The sequence below is a fragment of the Lagenorhynchus albirostris genome, chromosome 4 (assembly GCF_949774975.1).
Source record: "Lagenorhynchus albirostris chromosome 4, mLagAlb1.1, whole genome shotgun sequence".
In the NCBI taxonomy this organism is placed as follows: domain Eukaryota; kingdom Metazoa; phylum Chordata; class Mammalia; order Artiodactyla; family Delphinidae; genus Lagenorhynchus; species Lagenorhynchus albirostris.
Window position 1 is genome coordinate 36,686,566 of NC_083098.1, and position 27,160 is coordinate 36,713,725.

The window sequence follows — 27,160 nt, forward strand, 5'->3', positions numbered from 1 at the left end:
TAACCTACTTTTTGTTCTCTGACATATCAGACTTGTTTCTGCCTTGGAACCTTTGACCTTACTGTTTACTTTTCCCCAAATTCTCTTCCCTCAGATTTTCATAGTGATGTCTCCTAGTTATTTAGGACTTAGCTCAAATGACATCTCCTGAGGGAGGCCTCCTGTGACCACCCTAGATAAATTGGCCTTTCCTTTTACTCACTTACAATGATAGCATTCTGCTTTAATTCCTTTATAGCACTCAGTATCTGCAATTATTTATTTGCTTACTTATTTATTTGCCTATATTATTTCTCTGTGGTGGCTCTACTGTCTATAATAGTATCTACCCATAGTAGCTACTCTATCAGTATTTGTAGAGTGAATGAATGTATTACCTTAAAAATTGTTGAGAAGGTACCATTTCTTTTTTTTTTTTTGGCCACGCCCCAAATGTGGGATCCTAGTTCCCTGACCAGGGATAGACCCCGTGCCCCCTGCATTTGAAGCGTGTACTCTTTTTTTTTTTTTTTTTTTTGCGGTACGCGGGCCTCTCACTGTTGTGGCCTCTCCCGTTGCGGAGCACAGGCTCCGAACGCGCAGGCTCAGCGGCCATGGCTCACGGGCCCAGCCGCTCCGCGGCATGTGGGATCCTCCCGGACCGGGGCACGAACCCGTGTCCCCTGCATCGGCAGGCGGACTCTCAACCACTGCGCCACCAGGGAAGCCCCTGAAGCGTGTACTCTTAACCACTGGACTCAGGGAAGTCCCAAGGTACCACTTTTTAAAATCAGTGTATCTAATGCTTTAAACAAAATTTTTTTAATTAAAAATTTAAATCGAAGTATAACATACATGAAGTGCACAAATCTTAAGTGATAGATTTTTTTAAAATAAATTTATTTATTTATTATTTATTTATTATTTTTGGCTGTGTTGGGTCTTCATTGCTGTGTGTGGCCTTTCTCTAGTTGCAGCGAGCTGATGCTACTCTGTTGCAGTGTGCGGGTTTCTCATTGCGGTGGCTTCTCTTGTTGTGGAGCGCGGACTCTAGGTACGTGGGCTTCAGTAGTTGTGGCACGCAGGCTCAGTAGTTGTGGTGCATGGGCTTAGTTGCTCCACGGCATGTGGGATCTTCCCGGACCAGGGCTGGAACCTGTGTGCCCTGCGTTGGCAGGCATATTCTTAACCACTGTGCCACCAGGGAAGCCCTAGATTTTTACATATGTGTACACTCATGTAACCACCATCCAGATCAAGGTATAGAACATTCCGAGCACCTAGCAGTCTCCCTCATGCCCCCTCCCAGTTAATACTTTTTTCCTTCTGAAACTTTCATTTTTTTGTTTTGTGAAAGACTTCAGTGCTGTTGTGCTTTCTAATGTGGTTTTGATATTTTGCGGCGGCTTGAAGTAGGATCTGTTTCCTGACTGGGAGTCAAATCCAGGCCTCGGTGGTGAGAGTGCTGAATCCTAGCCACTAGACCACCAGGGACTAGTGTAGTTTAACCTGTTTTTGAACTTTATATAAGTGGAGTCATACAGTATGTACTTTTTAGTGTCTCTTTAATTTTGCTCAACAATCGTGTCTGTGAGATGGTTCCACATTGTTGCATGCAGCTGCAATTTGTTCATTTTCACTGCTGTGTAGTATTCCATTGTACATCTAGTACAATTTCTTTTTTTAATTGAAGTATAGTTGACTTACAATGTTGTGTTAGTTTCAGGTGTACAGTAAAGTGACTCAGTTATATATACATATATATATTTTTCAGATTATTTTCCATTATAGGTTATTACAAGATATTGAATATAGTTCCCTCTGCTATACCGTAGGTCTTCGTTGTTTATCTGCTTTATATACAGTAGTGTGTATCTGTTAACCCCAAACCCTAATTTATCCCTCCCCTCCTTTCCCCTTTGGTAACCATAAATTTGTTTTCTATGTCTGTGAGTCTGTTTCTGCTTTGTAAATAAGGTCATTTGTAATATTATTTAGATTCCACATATATGTGATATCATATAATATTTGTCTTTGACTTACTTCACTTAATATCATAATCCCTAGGTCCATCCATGTTGCTGCAAATGGCAGTATTTCATTCTTTTTTATGGCTGAGTAATATTCAATGTATGTATATACCACATGTTCTTTATCCATTCATCTGTTGATAGACACTTAGGTTGCTTTCATTTCTTGGCTATTGTAAATAGTGCTGCTATGAACATTGAGGTGCATGTATCTTTTCAAATTAGTGTTTTCATCTTTTCTGGATATATGGCCAGGAGTGGGATTGCTGGATCATATGGTAACTCTATTTCTAGTTTTTAAAGGAACCTCCATACTGTTTTCCATAGTGGCTGTACCAATTTACATTCCTACCAACAGTGTAGGAGTGTTCCCTCTTCTCCACACCCTCTCCAGCATCTGTTATTTGTTGACTTTTTAATGATGGCCTTTGTGACTACAATGATGGTGATACCTCACTGTAGTTTTGATTTGCATTTCTTTAATAATTAATGATGTTGAGCATCTTTTCATGTGCCTGTTGGCCATCTGTATGTCTTCTTTGGAGAAATGTCTGTTTCGGTCTTCTGCCCATTTTTTGGATTGGGTTGTTTGGGGTTTTTTTGTTGTTGTTGTTTTGTTTTTGATATTCAGCTGTATGAGCTGTTTGTATATTTTGGAAGTTAATCCATTGTTGGTCACACTGTTGCAAATTTTTTCTCCCAATCCATAGGTTGTCTTTTTGTTTTGTTTATGGTTTCCTTTGCTGTGCAAAAGCTTATAAGTTTAATTAGGTCCCATTTGTTTACTTTTTCTTTTATTTCTTTTGCTTTGGGAGACTGATCTAAGAAAATATTGCTATGATTTATGTCAGAGAATGTTTTGCCTATGTTCTCTTCTAGGAGTTTTATAGAGTCATGTCTTATATTTAAGTCTTTAAGCCATTTCAATTTTATTTTTGGGTATGGTGTGAGGGAGTGTTCTCTCATTGATTTCATGTGGCTTTCCAGCTTTCCAAACACCACTTGCTGAAGAGACTGTCTTTTTTCCATTGTATATTCTTTCCTCCTTTGTCAAAGATTAGTTAACCATAGGTGTGTGGGTTTATTTCTGGGCTCTCTATTCTGTTCCATTGATCTATATGTTTGTCATTGTGCCAATACCATGCTTTTTTGATTACTTTAGCTTTGTAGTATTGTCTGAAGTCTGGGAGGGTTATGCCTCCAGTGTTTTTTCTTTTTCCTCAGGATTGCTTTGGCAATTCTGGGTCTTTTGTTGTTCCATATAAATTTTACAATTATTTGTTCTAGTTGTGAAAAATGTCATGGGTAATTTGATAGGGATCGCATTAAATCTGTATCTTGCTTTGGATAGTATGGTTATTTTAACAATGTTAATTCTTCCAATCCAAGAGCATGGGATATCTTTCCATTTCTTTGAATCATCTTTAGTTTCACTTATCAGTGTTTTATAATTCTCAGCATATAAATCTTTCAACTCCTTGGTTACATTTATTCTTAGGTATTTTATTTTTTTTGATGTGATTTTTAAATAAGATTTTTAAAGCTTTCTGATATTTCATTGTTAGTGTAAAGAAATGCAACAGATTTTTGTATATTTATTTTGTATCCTGCTACCTTTCTGAATTCATTTATCAGTTCTAATAATTTTAAAACCAATAATTTTGGTTTTCTAAATAGAGTATCATGTCATCTGCATATAATGATAGTTCTACCTCTTCTCTTCCAACTCAGATACCTTTTATTTCTTTTTCTTATCTGATAACTGTGACTAGGACTTCCAATGTTATGTTGAATAGAAGTGGTGAGAGTGGGCATCCTTGTCTTGTTCCAGAATTTAGTGGGAAGGCTTTCAGCTTTTCACCATTGAGTATTACGTTGGCTGTGGGTTTGTCATAAATGATTTTTATTTTGTTGAGATATGTTCCTGCTGTACCCACTTTTGTGAGAGTTTTTATTATGAATGGATTTTGAATTTTTTCAAAAGTTTTTTGTGCATCCATTGAGATGGTCATGTAGTTTTTGTCTTTTCTTTTGTTGATGTGGTGTATCACATTGATTGATTTGCATATTTTGAACCATCCTTGTGACCCTGGAATGAATCCAACTTGATCATGGCATATGATCCTTTTTATGTGTGGTTGGATTCTGTTTGCTAATTTTTTTTATTTTTTAACATCTTTATTGGAGTATAATTGCTTTACAATGGTGTGTTAGTTTCTGCTTTATAACAAAGTGAATCAGCTATACATATACATATATCCCCATTCTCTTCCCTCTTGTGTCTCCCTCCCTCCCACCCTCCCTATCCCACCCCTCTAGGTGGTCACAAGGCACTGAGCTGATCTCCCTGTGCTATGCAGCTGCTTCCCACTAGCTATCGGTTTTACGTTTGGTAGTGTATATATGTCCATGCCACTCTCTCACTTTGTCCCAGCTTACCCTTCCCCCTCCCCATGTCCTCATGTTTACTAATATTTTGTTGAGGATTTTTGCATTGATATTTGTCAAAAATATTGGCGTGTACTTTTCTTTTTTGGTAGTGTCTTTGTCTGGTTTTAGTATTAGGGTGATGATAGCTTCATAGAATGACTTAGGGAGTGCTCCCTCCTCTTCAATCTTTTGGAAGAGTTTGAGAAGTTTAGGTGTAAGTTCTCTGTATGTTTGGTAGAATTTGCCTGTGAAGCCATCTGGTCCTGGGCTTTTGTTTGTAGGGAGTTTTTAAATTACAGATTCTATATCACTTCTAGTGATTGGTGTGTTCAGATTATCTATTTCTTCTTGATTCAATTTTGGTGGGCTGTATGTTTCTAGAAACCTGTCCATTTCTTCTTGGTTGTCCATTTTGTTGGCATATAACTGTTCATAGTATTTTCTTATGATTTTTTATATTTCTGTGGTATTGATTGTTATTTCTCACCTTTTATTTCTTATTTTATTTGTTTGGGTCCTCTCTCTTTTCTTCTTGGTGAGGCTGGCCAGAAGTTTTTTGATTAAAAAAAAAATTTTTTTTTACTGAAGTATAGCTGATTGAAAACGTGCCACTTTTGAAGAGTGATTAGGGGATTTGATTCCTGCTGTTTCTTCCCTATATATGCTTTGACACACATTTTTTCCCCCAGTTTTATTGGGGTGTCATTGGCTATACCATAAACTGCACATATTTAAAGTACAATTTGATGAGCTTTGACACCTGTAGGATCATCATAACAATTAAGATAATGAACATATCCATCCCCTCAAGAGTTTTCTTTTACCCTTCTTAATTCATCCTTTCTCATTGCTCTTCTCCCATCCCCCGCCTCCCCCAGGGAACCACTGATCTAGCTGCTTCCTGGTACTATAGATTGATTTGTAATTTTGAAATTTTTATATAAATGCAAAAATACAATATGTACTTTTTTTTTAGTCTGGCTTCTTTTGATCAGCATAATTATTTTAAGAGTTATCCATGTTGTTGCGTATATGTTCCTTTTTATTGCTGAGTGGTATTCTATTGTATGAATGTACCACTTTGTTTATCCATGAACTCATTGATAAACATGTGCGTTGTTTCCAGTTGAGTGCTTAAAAATGAAGCTGCTCTGAACATTGTATAGACACATGTTTTAATTTCTCTTGGGTGGATACTTCAAGGAGAGGAATGGCTAGGTTGTATAGTAGGTGTATGTTTAACTGGCCTATTTTCAAATCCTTATTTTAGTTTTGAAGGAATCGGGGGGCTAGATGAAGGATATGTAACTTCCCCAAGGTGACACAGCTTTTCAAGGAGTGGAACTGAGATGCAATTTTAGATCTGTGTGAATTCAAAGTACAACCTTTTCCAGAAACCAAAGTACAACCTTGGTCCAGTTTGGCCTTGCTGCCTGCATGACCTATTGAGAAAGCTCATATCAGAGAATATGGCTGGTATGGGGCAAGTAGGAATTTGGAATGAGACAGATTTCCTCATTTCATTACTGGAAGCCCTGGGCCACAACAGGCCTTCTGGGCAGCAGGGTGATTTCCAATAAGTGTACTGTGTGCCGAGTTAAGAACATATGGTTTCTCTAGGATGTTAGCTTCCAAGGGGAAGAAAGAGTGAAGAAATTGGGCCACATGTGCCCACTTTCTCCCTCCAAACTTATCAGTTAACTCCTCTTCCCTTGGGGTGGAGTGAATAAGGGGGCAGAAGGAAACACCCAGAATAGAAAAGTGTTCCTTCTCATCACCTTTATGTGTGATAACATACAAGACAGATAAGATCTTCTTGAGACAGAGTAGGAAAAAAGATGGTCTGAGTCAAGGTGAAATTTAGGAGGTAAGATTGAAGGACATTTCTTTGCCTTCCCTCAATTGGCTCACTCTAGACCCCGTGACTTTTGTTCTGTATATTTGGACAGTTCCCAGGTGGTCTTCTGTATGAAGAACATATTGAGACCATTCTTAAATCCTTTGTGACTTTTAGGAGCGCCACTTCCAGGAGATCTGGCAAGACCCACATCATTTTAGATCTCACATGACTCTGGTAGATAATAAATCCTGAGAGAGCCTCACATTCCATCAGAAAGTGGTGGGAACCAACATTCACTGAATGTATTCTATGAGCCAGGGACTGCAAGGTGCTAGTGCTTCTGAACAGTTTTCATGTCATGGCACATGTAGAAAATCATAATATTTTATCCTGGAGTAAAAGATGAATGAGGTTGCTCAAGGCCAGAGGTGACTGGCCCAGGGGCTCTAGGCAACCCAAAGGCTGAGGGATCACCTCCTTGCCATGTGCATCATTTAGTCACAGTGCAGCATTGCACCCAATGGTTGGGAAGCCCTACACTACATATCCAGGATCCCTTATCCCATTAATCCTCTTATTTATAGACAAGGAAATTGAGGCCCAGGGGTTAAACACCTTGTCCTAGGTTGCACAAGCAGAACTTGGTGTCATACCAAGCTTTTTCATAACCTAAAACATACATTTTTTTTGCACCACATGATGCTTTCTTCTAAAGGATCTGTGAATATTTCGGTCCAGCCCTGCATATCACTCACTGGATAATTTCTTATTGGCAGTTCATTCAACTGTTGTTCATTTCAATAAATATTTATTTGATTCTGATAATCTGTCAGCAGTGCTTGGTGCTAGGATTTAAAGATGAGCAAGACCCAGTCTTGTCCATTTTTAAAATGATAAACATTTAGCTTGTTTCCAGTTTTCATTATTATAGATAATGCTTCAGTGAACATACTTAAACATGTCTCTTTATGCACATTGTGTGGGAATTTCAATCCAGACTCTGTGCCTAGAAATGGAATTTCTGCATCATAGAATACATATATTAGTTCTACAACATAATGACAAATTGCTCTCCAAGTGGCTGTACCAATATATGCTTCTTCTAGTGGTTTATGAGTATATTGGACATTTGCCTTTTTGTTTGTTCATTTTTGGACTGCCCAGAATCTCACCTCATTTCTGTGGTTTTGTGAGCTGAAAAGCCAGGTTCTTGCTCTACCTGATCCCAAGAGCCTGGGCATAAGCATGTGGCCAAAATATGCCAACTGGATGCTTCCTCCTGGGATATTGAATCTGGAGTGAGAGAGACACAGAAGCCAGGCTGGTTTGGCATTGATTTCAGTGACAGTGTCATGCATCCAGTGTCCAGAGGCAGAGGTGGAAGTAACATCAACAGTGGTGTCAGGTGCATCTTAACAGACCCTTCCCATGACAAGATTTTAGCTGTGATTCTGGGTTTCCTGAAGTCTTTGGACCTACCTGTTTTCTGAATCTCATTTTCTAGCCTTCTTATTCATACAGTTCATACCATGAGCTCTCCAATGGCCTTCCAACAAATTCTAATTCTCCTACTAGAATTGAGTGTAGTGTACTGTTTTCATACTGTTAATCACAGTACATTGGAGGGTTACGAAATCAATTTAGTGGGTATGACCAACATTTAAAAAATGAAGTAGTATAGAATCGAATAGAAACATTAGTGTTCATTGACTGTGGTAAGGGTAGGGATTGTTTCATGAAACATACACACATGTAACGTGTACAGATATACACATATGTGTACTAAGTTGCTAAGTAAAGTGCTTTTCTTATTTTAGGTTATCATTCAGAGATTTGAAAAGTAGTGATATAGTGTTTAAGATCATGGGCTCTGGAATTAGGGTTCTGGGCTTGTGTTCCAGTCCCACTTGCCAGCCATATGGCATTGGGCAAGTTACCTTAGCTCTGTACCTTGCTTTCCTCATTTGTAACATGGTAATATGTAGAGACTGCTAGTTTTCTGCCAAAATTATTTCCCCTTCTTTCAAAGCTAGGGTATTTTTTAAGTCAGTTCAAGCTGCTATAACAGAATACCAAAGACTGGGTGGCTTAAACAATGAACGTTTATTTCTCACATTTCTGGAGGCTGGAAGTCCAAGATCAGGGTGCCAGCATTGTCAGATTCTTAGTGAGTGCCCATTTCCTGGTTTACAGATGGTCACCTTTTGCTCTGTCCTCACATGACAGAGAAAGAGATCATCTCTCCTGTTTCTCATAAGGGCACTAATCTCATTCATGAGGGCTCCACCATAATGACCTAAATACCTCCCAAAGGCCCTACCTCCAAATAATATCACAGTAAGGATTAGGACTTCAACATGAATTTTGGGGAACACAAACATTCAATCCACAGTTGTGTTGTAGCTGAGAACATGACAGTGCAGCAAGGCCATATTTGCTGGTTGACTTATAATTAAGTGTGGGGATGCAGTTAAGTTCTTGCCAATGGAATGTATGACAGTAATGTGTACCACTTTCACATCTGAACCTTGAAAGGCATTGTGTATACTTCCTCCATTACCTTTTCCTTTTCTTGGTGGTGGAACCCTGATGTAATGGCCATCCAGCTTTGGCCATGTAGACAATGATAATGTGGACCAAATAGACAACAAAATGGAAGGGGCTTGGGTTCTTAAATGACTGTAGAATTCCACCAACATGTGCTACTTACATCAAGACCATTGAATATGAGAGAAATGTCCTTGTTCTCTAAGCCATTGCATTTTGGGATCTCTTTGTTATATAAATCTTATCTTTACCCTAACTAGTACACGATATCATGGAGCTGCTGAGGATTATTTGAGCAATTCCTCATGTATAATAAATACTAAATCAGGTATACCTGTTATTAATTTTTTTTTTTCTGGTACGCGGGCCTCTCACTGTTGTGGCCCCTCGCATTGTGGAGCACAGGCTCCAGACGCGCAGGCTCAACGGCCATGGTTCACGGGCCCAGCCGCTCCGCGGCATGTGGGATCTTCCTGGACCAGGGCACAAACCCGTGTTCCCTGGATCAGCAGGCAGACTCCCAACGACTGCGCCACCAGAGAAGCCCAATGTTATTAATTTTTTGAAATCACGAACCCTGATTAGTAAAATGAGGGGTGAGTTTACCTCAGTGGTTCTCTATGAGGGGTGATTTTTTCCCTCTTCCCTCTCCCCCTCAGGGGACATTTGGCAATGCCTAGAAATATTTTTGGTTATCTTAACTGTAGGGTATCATAAAGGCATCTAGTGGGTGGAGCCCAGCAATACTGCTAAATATTCTACAATACACAGGACAGCCCCCCATAACATAGAGCCCCAAATGTCAATAGTTCCAAGGCTGAAACCCTGATTTAGCTGATTGGTTTAAGCTACTCGGGATACATTGCTGAAACAGAAGTTTAGGTCAAACTGCATGGCTGAGAATCATGAGGTGGGGTATTTCCCCAAAAGAAATGACATGCTATTTTACTATGGCAGGAGGAGAATGAATGCTGGGCAGAATGAATAGATGTCTCCAGTACCTTTTTGACTACTCACGTTCATTCATACCCTCTTTCCATATATAAATCCACTCACTTATTCCTCAAAATCATATCCAGCTACTGCATCAGCTGCAAGTCCAGGATTTCAGGGTGATACACAGTCCTTGTCTTTAGTCTGGATCTTGCAACCAACAGCTAAATAATATGCCGTTAACTCTAACACAAGTGTTATACCATGATGGAGAGAGAACAAGATAACTACATACAAGACCATCTTGTAGATAGATGGTCTTAGGTCACAAAGCTACCATTCCTTCCTTGGTATTTGTGGACAGACAGCAGAGGAGTTGCTGAATCTATTCAGACTTCACTGAGCCACCAATCCAATATTATGGAGCCCAAGGTGAAATCCAATTACAATTTTCTTCTGCTTCATTTGGGAGTTAAAGGGGTAGGAAACAAGACAATAAAGGCACTGACAGGGAGGCTTAGAGATGTTTTCATTGTCCCTCAGAACAGATACAACCTATGAAAAGAACCTAGTGACCTTGGCTTACTTTGTTTATAATTATGGGCATAATCTATTAGTCTTAATTGATCCCTAGAGAAGGAAAAAGTTGCCAATGTACCAGGCATCTCAGTCTATTTTGGAATTTTCTACTAATAGGCTCCTACCCTCCATTCATGTGCTCCTTTTAGTTTCAATCCCTCTCCTTCTCTTTAAAGCATCTACCTCCACTCTAAAGACTTGTTTTTCACTTTGAGACTTTCACAGTATTGGAATGTAGGTGTAACCTCCTTCATGCACTGCAAGTGTAGGTGCCATCCTACATCGAATCAACTCTGTCAAAATAACTTCTTCCAAATGCCAAAAACAAACTCCCTCTCTCATTGTTTTAGAGATTGCTCACCATATGGATATTTCCTGTTGGAACTTAGTTTCTTGCTCTCACCACGTATGTAGAGCAGCTAAGAAAAGAATAACCTGAACCTAACAAATGACCAAACATTTCCTGGACTTCATTACCTGTACCACCTCCTTTCCCAGGAGCTCTGCTGCATCAGACATTGGGTGTTCCCACAAGAGTAGTTGTCAGAACTTGATCACTGCAGTTTAACAGTATCAAAATTACTTTACATACATAGTGGAAGTAGCTGACTTCATTTCCTTCAAGAGAAGAGGAGGACTGTTTCATAATGGTGGTCTCCTTTCATTATGGAATTGCATGACTTTAGCATTTGAAAGAAATCACTAAATTTTACTAACAAAAGTCTTTGAAAAGCAAATCAGAAAATTGGAAGCAGGAGCAAAGAAGAATTTATTTATTTTTGATACTGACAGTTACTTTTTTGGGTTATATGTAACAGATGTTATTAATAATAATAACTAATAATAACAACACAATAGCTGATATTTGTTGAGCACTTAAATGTCCCAGGCATAGTAGCTAGAAATGGTCAGATCAAAAACCTAGAAATTTGTACCAGATGCTTGAGATTGATCCCTGATTTTCCTATGAAATACCTGAGCTCAGCAGCACTCTTTATTTTGATTAATTTTGGCTATTGTACTAGGTACGTGACCTCCTGGCCTAGGAATTGAGAGTAGAGAAAAAATAGCCATAGCTTTGGGGTTTAACCTCTGTTGAAATTATATAAAGAAGGGATAAATGGCCACTTTCATCATGACGGTAAAATGTCTGACTTGCCTGGTTCCACCCATGTTTGGTAGTTGATTGTTGAGGTCAAGGATCTATTTTGCTTGTGTATTTTTTAGAGAGGACACTATAAAGTAGCTTATAACCCACAGTGAGTGCTGGGAAATATTCTTTGTATTTAAGATCATGAATGTTTGAATCAGGTTATTCAAAATAAAAGAGTTATTCAGACATGTAAATCAGGATATTACCTTTTTAGCATGGATATTATTCTTTCATAATGTCAGTTAACACATGTTTACTGTGCACCTGTATTCAGCACCTGATAAAGCACATGAATTAAGGGTTTAGGAAGGTGAATAATAGCGACCAGGATGTGATATTTAGTTTGAGTAGCAAGAATAATATTTTATACAAGGGAAACTTATGAACTTTTATTAATTTTTCATATACAGTATGAGCCCTGGAGTTGATTTCCATCATCTTGCCTTGTCATTTACTAGCTTAGCCCATGGCAGGTTGTTTAACCTCTATAAGCCTCTCAACATTCACAGGTAAATGAGGGTAATAATGGTACCTGCATGACAGGGTTGTTGGACGGATTAAATATGTGTAGGGGAGAAAAAAATCTTTTTCTCTCTCAGTCTTGGGTTCTCCAGCTGGGATCTTGTAAGTTAGACTACAGACAGATTAATAAGAGAAAAGCAAGTTTATTAACATATGCGTCACACATATACATGGGAGCACTCAGAAATGAGTGACTCATAGAGGTGGTTAGAACTTCACCTTATATACCATCTTAAAAGAACAATACATTTTAAAAAATAATTAATTAATTAATTTTTGGCTGCATTGGGTCTTCATTGCTGCATGTGGGCTTTCTCTAGTTGCAGTGGGGGGGCTACTCTTTGTTGTGGTGCACGGGCTTCTCATTGCAGTGGCTTCTCTTGTTGCAGAGCATAGGCTCTAGGTGCATGGGCTTCAGTAGTTGTGGCTCACAGGGTCTAGAGCGCAGTCTCAGTAGTTGTGATACACGGACTTAGTTGCTCCGTGGCATGTGGGATCTTCCCAGACCAGGGCTTGAACCCGTGTCCCCTGCATTTGGCAGGCAGATTCTTAACCACTGTGCCACCAGGGAAGTCTAGAACAACACATTTTTAAAGACGTGACAAGACAAAGGAAAAGGACTTTGAGTTTCTAGGGGTGAGAAGGCAAATATATGGGGAAACCAGTGGTAGCTAAGTTTTGTTAGGTAGGTTCCTCTGGGCTGGTAAGGGTCTAGAGTTGTCTCCAGTGATTAACTGCTGTCCTTCCTGGTAGAGAGGGGAGAGGAGACACTTTTACATATTTATGTCCTGCTTTTAGGCAAATAGGGGGAGGGTAAGGAACTCTTCTTGTATCTGCTTCTTCTTAATTGCCTTCGTTCAAAATAATCCTTATGCCAAAGTGGCATATTTTGGGGTGGCAGATTCTGTTACCCTTCATATATAAGGGAACTATCACAAGGCCTGGCATTTTCAGGAAGAACTCAGTAAATGGTAGTTGTTACTGTTATTATCACAGAAAATCAGAATCAGACGTTTGCTTTCATGGCTGACAAACCCCATGATCACACTTGTTACAATTTGTGGATGTTCTTCTTATAATTCTAGGATTTAGACAGGCTATGAGAGTTTATGGCTATAATCTTAACTACGTCTGATCTGATGAGCTGAGGCCAGAAAAGGTCATGGGAAAAGGACTGCAAGTACTATTATAAATAGCAAGGTACCAGTGCAGGGTAAACAGGTCTTTCCAGTTGGTTGTGTTGATGAGCTTGCTTCATTTTCCCTTCTGGCTATTTTATCCTGAAGGTGGAGCAGGTGCTGTTTCAGTATAACCCCTTTGCGAGTCCATCACCACCCTTCTCTAGATCCTACTCAGCCCATCTCTAGTCCTTCCCATGTCCATGCATTCCATTTTTGCAGGTATCTCTTACCTGGAAGCTTTGGTATTTGTTAGCCTTTCTCATAGAAACCTACGAACAAAGACAATGGTTGAATCATCTCAACAGTCTGGCTCCTCCTGGAGTCATCAGGTTGTTAACAACTTTTAGGGAGCTGCTTGAAATAACCACAACTTACTCTATCTTTACTCCTTTTTTTTTCAGTTCCCCTTTTCTTGATTACAAAAATAGTAATTGATAGCCATTTCAAAGATAGTACGAAACATATAAAGAAGGAAAAAAAAATCATCCATAGTCGTACATACAAAAGTAGTCACTATGAGGACTTTGGAGCCTTTCGATTTGGTCTCTTTCTGGGCTATTTTAACATGGCTGGGAGCAGTCTATTTACGCCATTTGATCTTGATTTCTCTTGCTTACACACTTCTAACATAAGCATTTCTCACTGTTAAAATGTTTACATTTTAAAGAACTCCCATATCTCATGGTACCATAATTTACTTAAAATTAGGCTCACTTTGGGCATTTAAATTGTTCCCAGTTTTCTGCTTTTATAAATAATAATGCTGTTATAAATAATAATGTGTTTATAAATAACAGTGCTATTATAAACAGGAACATTTATAATAATAATAAAATTTTTGCCAGTATTGCAGCTTATTTATTATGACAGCTTCTTAGACATATAGTGACAAGGTTATCAGTGCATATTGCCAGACTTTTTCCAGAAAGGTTGTGTGAATTTTCACTCCTACCTGCAGCATATGAGAATGTCTCTTTCACTTGACTCTTATTTACTAACAAGTAATATTCACCTTAAAATTGTTTCGTTCTTATTTATAGGAAACACGTTATCTTAATGTATCTAAAAATTATTAGTGATGTTGATTACGAGCCTTGTTAACTGTTTTGTGAATTTTCTGTTCAAGTATTGGGTTTTTTTCTGTGAGGTGATAGTATTTTTTTTTTCATCAGTTTGTGCAACTTTAATGAAGAAAAATAAATCAATTACCAGCAGAGCTATTAGTTGATCACTTATCCATTGACAACCTGCATCATTTATTCAGGGCTATATTAAACAGTATATTATTGGAAAATAGATTAACTAATAGCTTCAAGCCATCTAACAATTTAAATGAAAATTACAAGATGTTTGAGTCCCCATTTTGGAACATAAAGGGTGTTTGACTTCCAATTTCCATTCTCTGTAGAACAAGAACAGGTCATTCCTTTATTGACATGCATAAAATACATCACATTTTCTGTTCTGCTGATCCTATCAATTCAATACCAATCCTCTAGCCACATCAGTTATGAGCATAAAGTATATCATGTAACCTCAAATCTCTTAACAGTGGAAGACTTAAACAAGAATGGATGCTGCTAGAATAATGCTGCTTCCTTTGATGTGACAACTGAGCATCCATCTCCCTCCCCCTCAAATGCTTCTTCAGTATGTTAGAGCTGTGAGTAATGGTTTTAGTCTTATCACCAAATTAGAGTGAAGACTTTGGCCATATAATATACATGCTCCATTTTTAAAAAATTTTTGAATCTTGGGCACTGTTCTCTTGTAACTACTTTACAGTTTCTAAAAGCAGTTATTGTCCAAAGCTGGAAGAGCTTAAGTCTTCTCAGATGAACATGTGAATGAGTGGAGGGAGGTAAACAAAAAATAAAATTTAAAAAGACAAGGTCTGATAGGGGAGCAGCTGGATAAGAAAATCAAAAAAGGAACAGTAATTTAAAGTTTGTTCCAGCTGTAATGTGGGCTATTCTGACCTTAAGGCAGCATCACATGGCATACTTCTGGGTCCATTCCTGAGATATTCTGTTGTACTCATCTCTGTCTGTCTTATAGATCCATGCAATCTCTGGTATTAGGGGGTCATCTGGATTTGGATCACACAGCAGTGAACAAATGGATAAAAGAACTTGAAAAATAGTTAAAGCAGGTGACCACTGTGATCTTAGAATATCAAAACAAATGTAGCCATTCCTGTTGATATTTTGATGATAAATTCTTATGGTAAATGCAACCTGGTTTGAAGGGATAGTCTGTAGGAAGATGAATTGTCAAAAAGAATACACCACCTTGATATGGGTTGTCATTAAGTCCCATAATTGTGACTTGTCAATGAAACATCATCCCCAACTGGACCTGCAGAACATTGTGCTGGGGGGTCATGGGCCAAATCACTAAGTTCCTTATTAATGCGTTTCAGCGCCATAGTCTGTGCTTTTCTTCTGGCTCCTCACTATCTTGGTGTCTGCTCAAAGGTCCGGCCCAAACTCTTGATTTTCCGGGCTGCTCGGAAGGGTTGCCTCTTTATCTCACACTGGTTCTGCCAGACACAGACGTAGAGGGGCTGGGGCGTCCCTCACGCTGTGGCCTCAGTCTCTTCCCCGCCCACCTGACAGCTGCTGCATCCCTGACCCTATGGTGCTCATGCACATGACATGAGGTGATAGTACTTTTCAATACTATCAAAAGGTTTGTTTTTGTTTTTTGGTTGCACCCGGCACCTTGTGGGATCTTATTTCCCCAACCAGGGATTGAACCTGGGCCTTGGGCAGAGTCTTAACCACTGGACCACGAGGGACTTCCCAAGGTTTGATTTTTTTCAAAATATAGAATTAGGGGCTTCCGTGGTGGCGCAGTGGTTGAGAGTCCGCCTGCCGATGCAGGGGACACAGGTTCGTGCCCCGGTCCGGGAAGATCCCACATGCCACGGAGCGGCTGGGCCTGTGAGCCATGGCCGCTGAGCCTGCGCGTCCGGAGCCTGTGCTCCGCAACGGCAGAAGCCACAACAGTGAGAGGCCCGCGTACCGAAAAAAAAAAAAAAAAAAAAAAAATATATATATATATATATATAAAATTAGGCTTTTTATCTTGTGTCATGTAACCATCTATTTCCTTACCACCAATTTATTTTAATTTTGGATTAAATAAATAATTTTCTTTTAATTTTCTTTTGTTTTGGATCTATCTCTCATGAGTTTCCCTAAACTCTTTTGGAACCTATAGGATTCTTTTTTTTTGGCCACACTGCACCATGGCTTGTGGGATTGCAGTTCCCTGACCAGGGATTGAACCCCGGCCTGGAATCCTAACCACTAGGCCACCAGGGAACTCCCTATAGGATTTTGATTTGATTTGATTTGATTTATTTTCATTTCATTTCATTTTTCTGGCTGCACTGCATGCAGCATGTGAAATCTTAATTCCCCAACCAGGGATGGAACCCATGCCCCCTGCAGTGGAAGCATGGAGTCTTTTTTTTTTTTTTTTTAATAAATTTATTTGTTTGTTTTTGGCTGTGTTGGGTCTTTGTTGCTGCGCGCGGGCTTTCTCTAGTTGCGGCGAGCGGGGGCTACTCTTTGTTGCGGTGCGTGGGTTTCTCATTGCGTTGGCTTCTCTTGTTGTGGAGCACGGGCTCTAGGCGCGCGGGCCTCAGTAGCTGTGGCTTGTGGGCTCTAAAGTGCAGGCTCAGTAGTTGTGGCGCACGGGCTTAGATGCTCCGCGGCATGTGGGATCTTCCAGGACCAGGGCTGGAACCCATGTCTCCTGCATTGGCAGGCGGATTCTTAACCACTGTGCCACCAGGGAAGCCCAGCATGGAGTCTTAACTGGACCACCAGGGAAGTCCCCCAAATTGATCTTATTAAAATATAGTTGATTTACAATGTTGTGTTGGTCTCTGATGTACAGAAAAGTGACTCAGTTATATATATATATATATATATAATACATATATTCTTTTTCATATTCTTTTCCATTATGGTTTAATTACAGGCTATTGAATATAGTTGCCTGCACTATATAGTAAGACTAATCCCAACTCCCAATCCATCCCTCCCGCATTCCCCCTCCCCCTTGGCAACCACAAGTCTGTTCTCCATGTCTGTGTGTCTGTTTCATAGATAAGTTCATTTGTGTCATATTTTAGACTTCATATATAAGTGATATCATATGGCATTTGTCTTACTCTTTCTGACTGACTTTAATTAGTAGGATAATCTCTAGGGCCATCCATGTTGCTGCATTATTTTATTGTTTTTTTATGGCTGAGTAATATTCCATTGTATATATGTACCACATCTTTATCCATTCATTTGTCAATGGACATTTAGGTTGTTTCCATGTCTTGGCTATTGTAAATAGTACTATTATGAACACAGTGGTGCCTGTATCTTTTCAAATTATGGTTTTGTCCAGATATATGCCCAGGAGTGGGATTGCTGGATCATATGGTAACTCTGTTTTTAGTTTTTTTTTTTAATTAATCTTTATTGGAGTATAGTTGCTTTACAATGTCGTGTTAGTTTCTTGCTGTGCAGCAAAGTGAATCAGTCATACGTATACATATATCCACTCTTTTAAAATTTATTTTTAATTTATTTTATTTTTTTATTATTATTTTTTAATGTGGCTGCCATTTCCTCAATTCTGGGAAAGGATCTTTTTTTTTTAAATTTATTTATTTCTGGCTGTGCTGGGTCTTTGTTGCTGCACGTGGGCTTTCTCTAGTTGTGGTGAGCGGGGGCTACTCTTCATTGTGGTGCGCAGGCTTCTCCTTGTGGTGGCTTCTCTTGTTGCGGAGCATGGGCTCTAGGTGCACAGGCTTCAGTAGTTGTGCTGCACGGGCTTCGGTAGTTGTGGCTCGTGGGTTCTAGAGCACAGGCTTGATAGTTGTGGCACACGGGCTTAGTTGTTCCGCAGCATGTGGGATCTTCCCAGACCAGGGCTTGAACCTGTGTCCCCTGCATTGGTAGGAGGATTCTTAACCACTGCACCACCAGGGAAAGCCCCCCTCTTTTTTATATTTCCTTCCCATTTAGGTCACCACAGAGCACTGAGTAGAGTTCCCTGTGCTGTACTATAAGTTCTCATTAGTTATCTAGTTTATACATAGCAGTGTATATATGTCAGTCCCAGTCTCCCAATTCATCCCACCCCCTTACCCCCTTGGTAACCATTCATTTGTTTTCTACATCTGTGACTCTACTTCTGCTTTGCAAATAATTTCATCTTTACCATTTTTCTAGATTCCACATGTAAGCAGTATTATATGATATTTGTTTTTCTCTTTCTGACTTATCTCACTCTGTATGACAATCTCTCGGTCCATCCACGTCTCTGCAAATGGCACTATTTTGTTCCTTTTTAAGGCTGAGTAATATTCCATTGTATATATGTACCACATCTTCTTTATCCATTCCTCTGCTGATGGACATTTAGGTTGCTTCCATGTCCTGGCTATTGTAAATAGTGCTGCAATAAACATCGGGGGTGCATGCATCCTCTTTTTTTTTAAAATTTTATTTATCTATTTATTTATTTATTTTGGGCTGAGTTTGGTCTTTTGTTGCTGCATGCAGGCTTTTTCTAGTTGCGGCAAGTGAGGGCTACCCTTTGTTGCGGTGCACGGGCTTCTCATTGCGGTGGCTTCTCTTGTTGCGGAGCACGGGCTCTAGGCGCGTAGGCTTCAGTAGTTGTGGCATGTGGGCTCAGTAGTTGTGGCTCGCGGGCTGTAGAGTGCAGGCTCAGTAGTTGTGGCGCATGGGCTCAGGTGCTCTGCAGCATGTGGGATCCTCCCAGAGCAGGGTTGAACCCTTGTCCCCTGCACTGGCAGGCAGACTCCCAACCACTGTGCCACCAGGGAAGCCCGCATGCATCCTTTTGAATTATGTTTTTCTCTGGATATGTGGCCAGGAGTGGGATTGCTGCGTCATATGGTAGCTCTATTTTTAATTTTTTTCTGTACTGTTCTCCATAGTGGCTGTACCAATTTACATTCCCATCGCTGTATAGGAGGTGGATTTTTTACGTTCTTCAAGCTTCTAGAAGTTTCCTGTTGTGCTAATTCTCAGAGTTTGGCAAACAATTCCTTAGCCATATTTAACCACCTTTCTTTTTGGCACTTTCCCTTCTGCCTTTACATTCTCAACCTGAAGAAACCAGGCTTTTCCTGAAGAATATCTTTAACCTCTAATTCTATCTGCGGTGAATAGAAATACATGAAGCATTTCCTGTGGTTTGTAGAATTGGATCTCAAAATTAAGGTGCATATATGTTGAACATATTCAGGTGCATTTTAAGCTTGTGAGCATATGAGAAAAATTTAGAGATTAGGGATTAACTGGTTTCTTTCTCCATCTTAATGCAACTAGTGGTGTTTTATCCCTGAGCTATGTCTAAGTGTTGCCAGTCTTTTCAGCATGATCATGCTGCCAACTACTTTCATTGTTTCCACTTTGCTGTGCTCCAGGGAAATGAGGACAAGCTGAGAATTAGACTGGGATTTAGTATCCCAGGGTTACAACTTACTTGCTTAATAACCTTGGACAAATCACAAAGGCCTCACTAGTCCTTTGTTTCCTTATCTGTGAAGTGGGGAATGATAGTACATACCTCTTAGTTTGGATGTGAAGATTCAGTGGGATCTCATGATCCACCTCGCTAGCACGGGGTGTAAGTTTGGCTTTTAAAATTTTCTAATTAATCACTAGAATCTCTACATGTCAATATGTTTGGGATCCCCTATTTAAAATCTCCTTTACAAATTTACTAAGAACTCTAGGTGCTTACTCTTCCGAAGGAGGCTCCTTCTCAACCCCAAATGGAGAGAAACTCAGAAAAGCCCAACCAGTCCACTGGTAGGCCCTGGTCTCAGCTGTTGTTGTTTTGTTGGGACCTGTTGAATAAATTGGTACTACTGAGGCCAGTGGGTCCTCACCCACTGCTGCCATGCCCCTTCTGGTTCAGATCCTTGCACACAACTTGGTGGCGCCCAGGCTTGGCCTCTCAAGGTTACTTCTCTTTTGCTTACATCCACATACTCAGTTGTGTGTCCTGTATCACCCTGTGACATCTGTGCCCAGACAACTGGATCCAGAGGAACTTGTCACCTGTCCAGACATCCCTTCCTTTCTGGATGTGTAATTAGATTTTATTTTCTACCAGTGGACCTCAGTTGTAATCATCCTAATTCATTTGAGAAATTCTGCTAACACTGAATTTCAAAAGGCAAGTGGCCAAGGACACCTTCCCCTTTGGAGACTCCTTAAGTCCACTTTGCAAATTTAGCCCCCTCCTCCAATCTATTAGAGCTGAGTACCAAGCAAATCACCAAAGTTCCTATCACTGTCATCTATCAGGAATGGCTTACTAAACCTAAATTTGTATAATTAAGAAGGGTCATTCAAGTGATTATTTCGGGAACAAAGAAGGACTGCCAAGGGACTTTTTTTTTTTTTTTTTTTTAGCCAAGGTACTTTTTGACATTACCCAGACAGAAATAATCTGATACCTTCTTACTAAATAAGGTTAAAAAAAAAACTTCTGCTTCACCAGACACAGCCACATATGTGTAAAGTACCTAGCATGCCTCTGTCACTTAGGTGCTCAAAAAATGTTAGTGCTCTCCTTCCTCCATTTCTTCTCAGCTCGACTACCCCTCAGCATCATTTAGCTGGGAACATGTAGCTTTCCAGAGACCTAACCCACTCCTAAATGTTCATTTCTCTGCTTGGCTCTGTATGAACACAATATAGATGGTTCTGGGTTGCCTCCTGACAGGCTCACCAAGCTTGGTGTAGACATTGGCTTGTTCTCGGGCATAAAACAAGAATTGGTGGCAGCAGGTCCTCATGCTGACCTCTGATGACCTCCAGCAAGGTTCTACCTTCAGAGCTGCTTTTAGGGGGGTTTGCCTCAGGCAGTTTATACTTTCTGCAAATAGTTAGATTTCATTTTACATTTGTATTCAACTTGTTTTTAATACAGCAAACATGCCTGGAGCATTTTGTCATGGAAAATAATTTGCTAAATCCAAAAATAAACAATGCATAGCTAGTGTCCCTCCTTGTCCCACAAATATACTTCCTGCTTTCTGTGAGAAGGGGTGTGGCATCTGCTGTTTTGGAGCTTCAGTTTCATGGAACTATATTTTCCTTGTCTGATTTTGCCAACAAAACATGTGTCCATGTGGTTAAGGCACACAGAGGGGCCCTGGGCCACTGCAGTCAGAGGCTGACCTCAGACTCTGTCTTCAGCCTTCCAGACAAGCTCTTTACTACATTTTTTTTGCTGAATTCCCAGACCTCACTACAAGACCTGGGGTGAGGCATCTCAAAAAGAAAGTGACAGCTCCCTTGAATTATTTTGTGTTCAGAAGTGAGTTTCCACATGTTTCATGAGGCAAATCAGGTGCTTAATATCATTATTTTTACAGGTGTTTAATTATTGGCTTTAGACACAAATTCTAATAGAAATAGAAAGAAGAAAAAGTGAGACTAATTCCAAAGCTCTTTTGAAATTATCCTTAGTCCCTCCTGACATTTCCTTAACTGGCCTTTTGTTTTAATGTCTTCAACAGAAGAGTTCTCCTATTGCTGTGAGGTGTGGCTTTGGCTTAGCTGCCTTTCTTTTTTCCAGAGTTAGCCTTTGTCTATGCAGAACATTGCATCCTAGCTTTTGGATATCCCCACTAAACTTGGAGAAATTATGCCTTGCCATCCAACCTCTCTCCTGGAACACAATGTGATTTCTGACAGCATACCAGTTGCTCCACTTGACAGTGCTTGCTTGTCTCATTTCACTTGAATATTCACTGGTGAGTAAGAACAGAAGTGGAAAGTAATTACCACAGTTTATTATATGTTATTATATTATTATAAATAATATTATTTATTATATTTATAATATATATATTTATAATAATATTATAAATATTATTTATTATATGTTTCATGCCCATGATAATTACTTTTATAATGCCACTTGTGAATAAATTGATCAGATTAGGATGAATCACCTGACTGGCCAACAGCTATTGGAATGATCCTCCATGTGTGACTTGGAATTATTACAAAACGTGGCAGGATAGACCTGCCCAGCCATCGCAGCAGATGTTCATTTGTAATGCTGCCTTAAGGATTAAGGAGATGAGAGCAAATTGTTCCAGCAGCTCAGCCTGCCCTGCCAACAGTTCAGAGGAGGAGTTGCCAGTGGGGCTGGAGGTCTATGGGAACCTGGAACTTGTTTTCACAGTGGTGTCAGCCGTGATGACCGGCCTGCTCATGTTCTCCTTGGGATGCTCTGTGGAGATCCGGAGGCTCTGGTCGCACATCAGGAGACCCTGGGGCATTGCTGTGGGACTGCTCTGCCAGTTTGGGCTCATGCCTCTTGCTGCCTATCTCCTGGTCATCAGCTTCTCTCTGAAGCCAGTCCAAGCTATGGCTATCCTCATCATGGGGTGCTGCCCAGGGGGAACCATCTCTAACATTTTCACCTACTGGGTTGATGGAGATATGGATCTCAGGTAAGTTACACTAGGGAAGCTCAGCTGTCTTCCCCTGATAGCACTCTGCCAGGGATGGGGGTGGGGATGGGGGGGACTGACACCTTCGCGTTAAAAACTCTGCCAATCTAGGTAGACATTCCATTGGGAAACATTTTACACAGACTTGTTCGGTCCCAGAAGGACTTTCCTTTCTGAACTTAAAATTTACTTTGCTGTGATTGTCCTCTGTTTTACTGTCAACTACTTTTCTGAGTAGAGGGGTTGGGTTCATATGCAACAGTGAAAGCAGGTCTCCTTCCTCACCCAATGGCCCTTCCTAGGCGTGAACTCATTCTCACCCACGCTGATGGCTTTAACAACAGTCCTGGTTTCACAGTCTCCCAGGACATAGGTTCAGAATCCCAGGAAGCTAAGGATACTGGTTGGTAGCTATTGTAGTGGTGGTGGTGGCAGCAGCATAACCAGAATGAGGGCCTCATGGCTCTAATCAGCAAGTGATGCCCAAGCACCTACTTTATGAGATAAGTATTTTGGGGGACAGGATAAGGGAGCTTTAGGGGTATGTGATAGATGTATCCTGTTTTAAGTGGCTATTGAGTTGACTTGGGGAGCAACACAAAGACTTATGACTAAGACTGTTCTTTCTTGTTGTTTTGCCGATGTTTAACATTCATTACTAGAATCTCATTCCTTTCATTTAAGCCAGTGACCTTATTTCCAATTATGGTGTAGATAAATACCCCAGGAAACATTAAGCTTTATCATTCATTTACATTTTAATGAGATTGAATTAGTCACAGGTATTTTGGAGTACTTGTTTTGATGGGGAAAAGAGCATTTGAGGAAAAAACAGAGGAGTAACAACTGGAGAAAATGACAGGGCTAAAAACAGTGGTCTTTCTAGAATCTTTGCTTACTTCTGAACAAACTGTTTCACCTTTTGCCCAGAGAAAGAACTACTTATAAATTTAAATCTCTGTTTGATGTGTATGTCATTTAGTTGAGATTTATTATACAATGAATGAATCAGAGGTGCTGACCGTGCTGGGAGTTGACGTTAGTGAGTCAGCTGCAGGTATGGGTTTCTAGTTTCCTGCGTGTGCTGAATGTTTAGCATATGGAACTTATTTCACCTATAAATTTTAATGGGTTCATGCCAAACAGACCAATAATTAATTTTCATATGGCTATGTTTCTAGTTACCCACTTATCAAAGATTTGAAATGAATCACTTGCATCGCTAATTTAACCCCCCCCGCCCCAGGGAAAGTGGCGGGGGGTGGGGTGGTGGTGGTGTGATGAATTGGGAGATTGGGATTGACATGTGTACACTAATATGTCTAAAATGGATAACTAATAAGAACCTGCTGTATGAAAAATAAATAAAATTAAATTAAAAAAAAACCCTAACGTGCACTGCTAATTCAAATTCAATTAAGTTGACCATTAACATAATAATTGGGAAATGATAAATATTCTTTACACAAAGTCCATATAACAGTGATAAATTCCAGGGCCTGAAAGTTTTTGGAAAGAAAAAGGAAACATAGTTATTAAGTACCCTGACAGGCATGGGGTCTATGCTTTCATGTATTTTCTTTCCCTTCTTTCTTGGCTCTCAAAATAACCTTGTAAATGGCCTTTTATTATTCTGAATTTTACAGCTGAGAAAATTGTGTCTCAGATTGGTTAAGTATGTTGCCAAATGCTACAAATGAGTATGGCAGAACTCAGATTTAAAAGCACATCTGTTTCTCATCAGCCTGAAATTTAGGGACTTTCTTCAATGCCATTTATTAACACAACTAGATCTTCTGAGCAGGAACATAAATCGTTAAGCAGTGTTCTCAAGCACTTCTGTTCTGGGAAAGAGAACATTTATTACCTTCATCTCTTATTAGCCAAAATTATAATAAAAACACCAATTAATAGGAAGTCTAGAAAAGATAAAGCTCATTTTACTTCCCTTAATTAGCTTTTAACTTTGGTCAAATTATTTAACCTATAAGCTTCATTCGTAAAACATGTTAAAATTGCCTATTCCCCACAAGGATGTATTTTAAGGAGGAAATATGTATGTTGGATGCCAGGCACATAGTAGGTGTGTAGTAAATATTAGCTACTTTCCCATTTTTCTTATAAAATTTTGATTTTGAGACTCACAAACAAGAAACAAAACAAAAAACAAGCATAAAATTTAAATTCTAAGAAATGAAATTTTAAAATGGGGACTAAATATTAGATTTTCAAAAGCTTATAGATACAAGAGTAATAAATCTTAATTCTCAGTAAAAATTGCAAATAGGAAATTCAGTATTATCAAGTGAAACAATCTACAAGTTCACTATGTTTTTCTTACTTGATTACCAACAAAAATAACTTAAGCAAAACTCACTAGGCAGTCATTGATAGAAATTTTGTCTTTCATACTGGATAAAATCCAAGAGCATTTAGTACAACATCTTCATTTTACAAATGAGGAAATTTAGATTTAGTGCTCTTGAGATGAGCGCTAAACCTAAATGTGTTTCTCATGCCTTAACTCCATGCTTCATTCAATTTACTTGCAGTTCTCCATGCGTTCACACCAAACAAGGAGTTTCAGAATCAACATGTTTGAACCAGTTTCTGCATTCTGAGTATCTGATGCTGACACCAGTCATCCTCCCAGTCACCTGGACTCATCATCTTCGCAGTCCCTCCCCACCCCATGACTCCCCTTCATGCTTCACTTTCTTTAGTCAGTCCTCTGGCTAGTACTGTAGCCCACCCTCTTGATGTCACCCATAGCTATTGCTTCCTATCTGTCCACTGCCATCACCTCAGGTCAGGCACCACAGTTTCTTTCTTGGCCAATTGCAGTATCTTCTCAATGTTCTCTCTACCTTCAGTCTTTCCTTCATGGTTTTGTAGTAAGTGGATAAGGCAGGCTCTGGGGTCAGACTGCCTGTCTTTATATCCTGACTTGGGACCTCTTTCTGTAACTGGAAATCATAGTACTTCCTTCATGGTATTGTGAGGAGAAAAGGAACATATTATACATGTAAAGGCTTCTCAACACCTGTTAAATTGGGTAGAACCTAAGCTGGGTCTAACTGACTCCTGCAGGTTTATTTACCATTAAACCCTTAAGCATAACAGGTCTTTGGTCAAAATGGACTATTAACTGTTTTTTTTTTTAAGATTTTATTTTTATTTATTTATTTATTTAGGCTGCACTGGGTCTTAGTTGTGGCACGCGGGATCTTTGTCGTAGCATGTGGGATCTAGTTCGCTGAACAGGGATTGAACCCCGGGCCCCTGCATTGGGAGCACAGAGTCTTACCCACTGGACCACCAGGGAAGTCCCTAGTAACTGTTCTTTAAACATACCCAGCACTTTTCCAACTTTCTTTTGCCCATTGTCTTCACAGGCTGCAACAACAGCTGGCCTGATCTGTCTCCTCCAATCATCCATTATAACGGTTCTGGAAAACAGTTGGCCTACATGTATGAAGAGCCTTAAAATTATCTTGCCCCTGGACTGAGCTCTGCTGATCTTGGCAGGGCTCTCTCACATGTCCGGGGACAGGCTAAATGTGGACTGATCTTGGATGGCCTCAGCTGGGACAATTGGGCTCTCCTCCCTGTGGCCTCTCATTCTCCAGCAGGCTAGCCTAGACCTAACCACATGACAGTGTCTGGGAAGCTTACAAGGTCTCTTGAGGCCTGAGCTTGAAAGCAGTTCACCATCACTTCCACCACATTCCAGTGGCTAATGCAAATTGCAAGGCTAGCGCAGATACAAGGACTGGAGAAGTAGATTCTGCCTCTCAATGGGGTGAGCTGCAAAGTCACAGTGCAGAGGGCATGGAAAAGAGCGGGAGAAAGAACTGGGGACATTTTTGCAATCTACTAAGGATGGACAGAATTCTTGCCTTGGACAGTAGGACATGAAAACTGAGATCTGGCAGTACAGTGTCATAGTTAAGTGCACCAGTCTGGAGCCAGAAAGTAGATCCATCCCTTGCTAGCTGGGCCCTCTTGGCAGGTTACGTAAATTCTCTATGCTTTAGTTTCCTCACTTCTAAAATAGGGAGAAACATAAGTTACCTCATGGGTTGTTGTAAGGATTGAATGAGTTAATATATATAAAGTGCTTAGAGTCTTACTGGCACAAAATGCTGTATGAGTTATTATTATTATATGGGTCAGGCAAAAGAACACTGTGTCAGGGGCCTGTGTTTTAGTCTCTGCTCAAGGAGCTGTGTGTCTTTCAGCATACCTTTCTGGACCTGTTTCCTCATTTGTAAAATCATTGGGTTAGACTTTCTGAGGTCCCTTTTTCTTTTACTTTTCCAGTATGGTTTATTACAGGATATTGAATATATTTCCCTGTGCTATACAGTAGGACCTTATTGTTTATCCATTCTACATGTAATAGTTTGCATCTGCTAATCCCAAACTCCCAATCCATCCCTC

The 27,160-nt window shown here is 39.9% G+C and overlaps 1 protein-coding gene and 1 pseudogene across 7 annotated transcripts in view; one reads left to right on the forward strand and one right to left on the reverse strand.

Annotated features, from left to right (window-relative positions):
- Positions 1-15,185: 15,185 nt before the first annotated feature.
- On the reverse strand, positions 15,186-15,622 carry LOC132519244 (ubiquitin-conjugating enzyme E2 D3-like; annotated as a pseudogene).
- Positions 15,623-22,297: 6,675 nt separating this feature from the next.
- SLC10A6 (solute carrier family 10 member 6) overlaps positions 22,298-27,160 on the forward strand; it is a 49,343-nt gene continuing 44,480 nt past the window's right edge. For all 7 annotated transcript variants that reach the window (XR_009540262.1, XR_009540265.1, XR_009540264.1 and 4 more), the window contains exon 1: positions 22,298-22,717. Coding sequence is in view for 3 of the 7 variants with exons in the window: in XM_060147875.1 (XP_060003858.1) it covers positions 22,305-22,717 (413 nt within the window). In the remaining 4 variants the exon portion in view is untranslated. The remainder of the gene's footprint in view (positions 22,718-27,160) is intronic.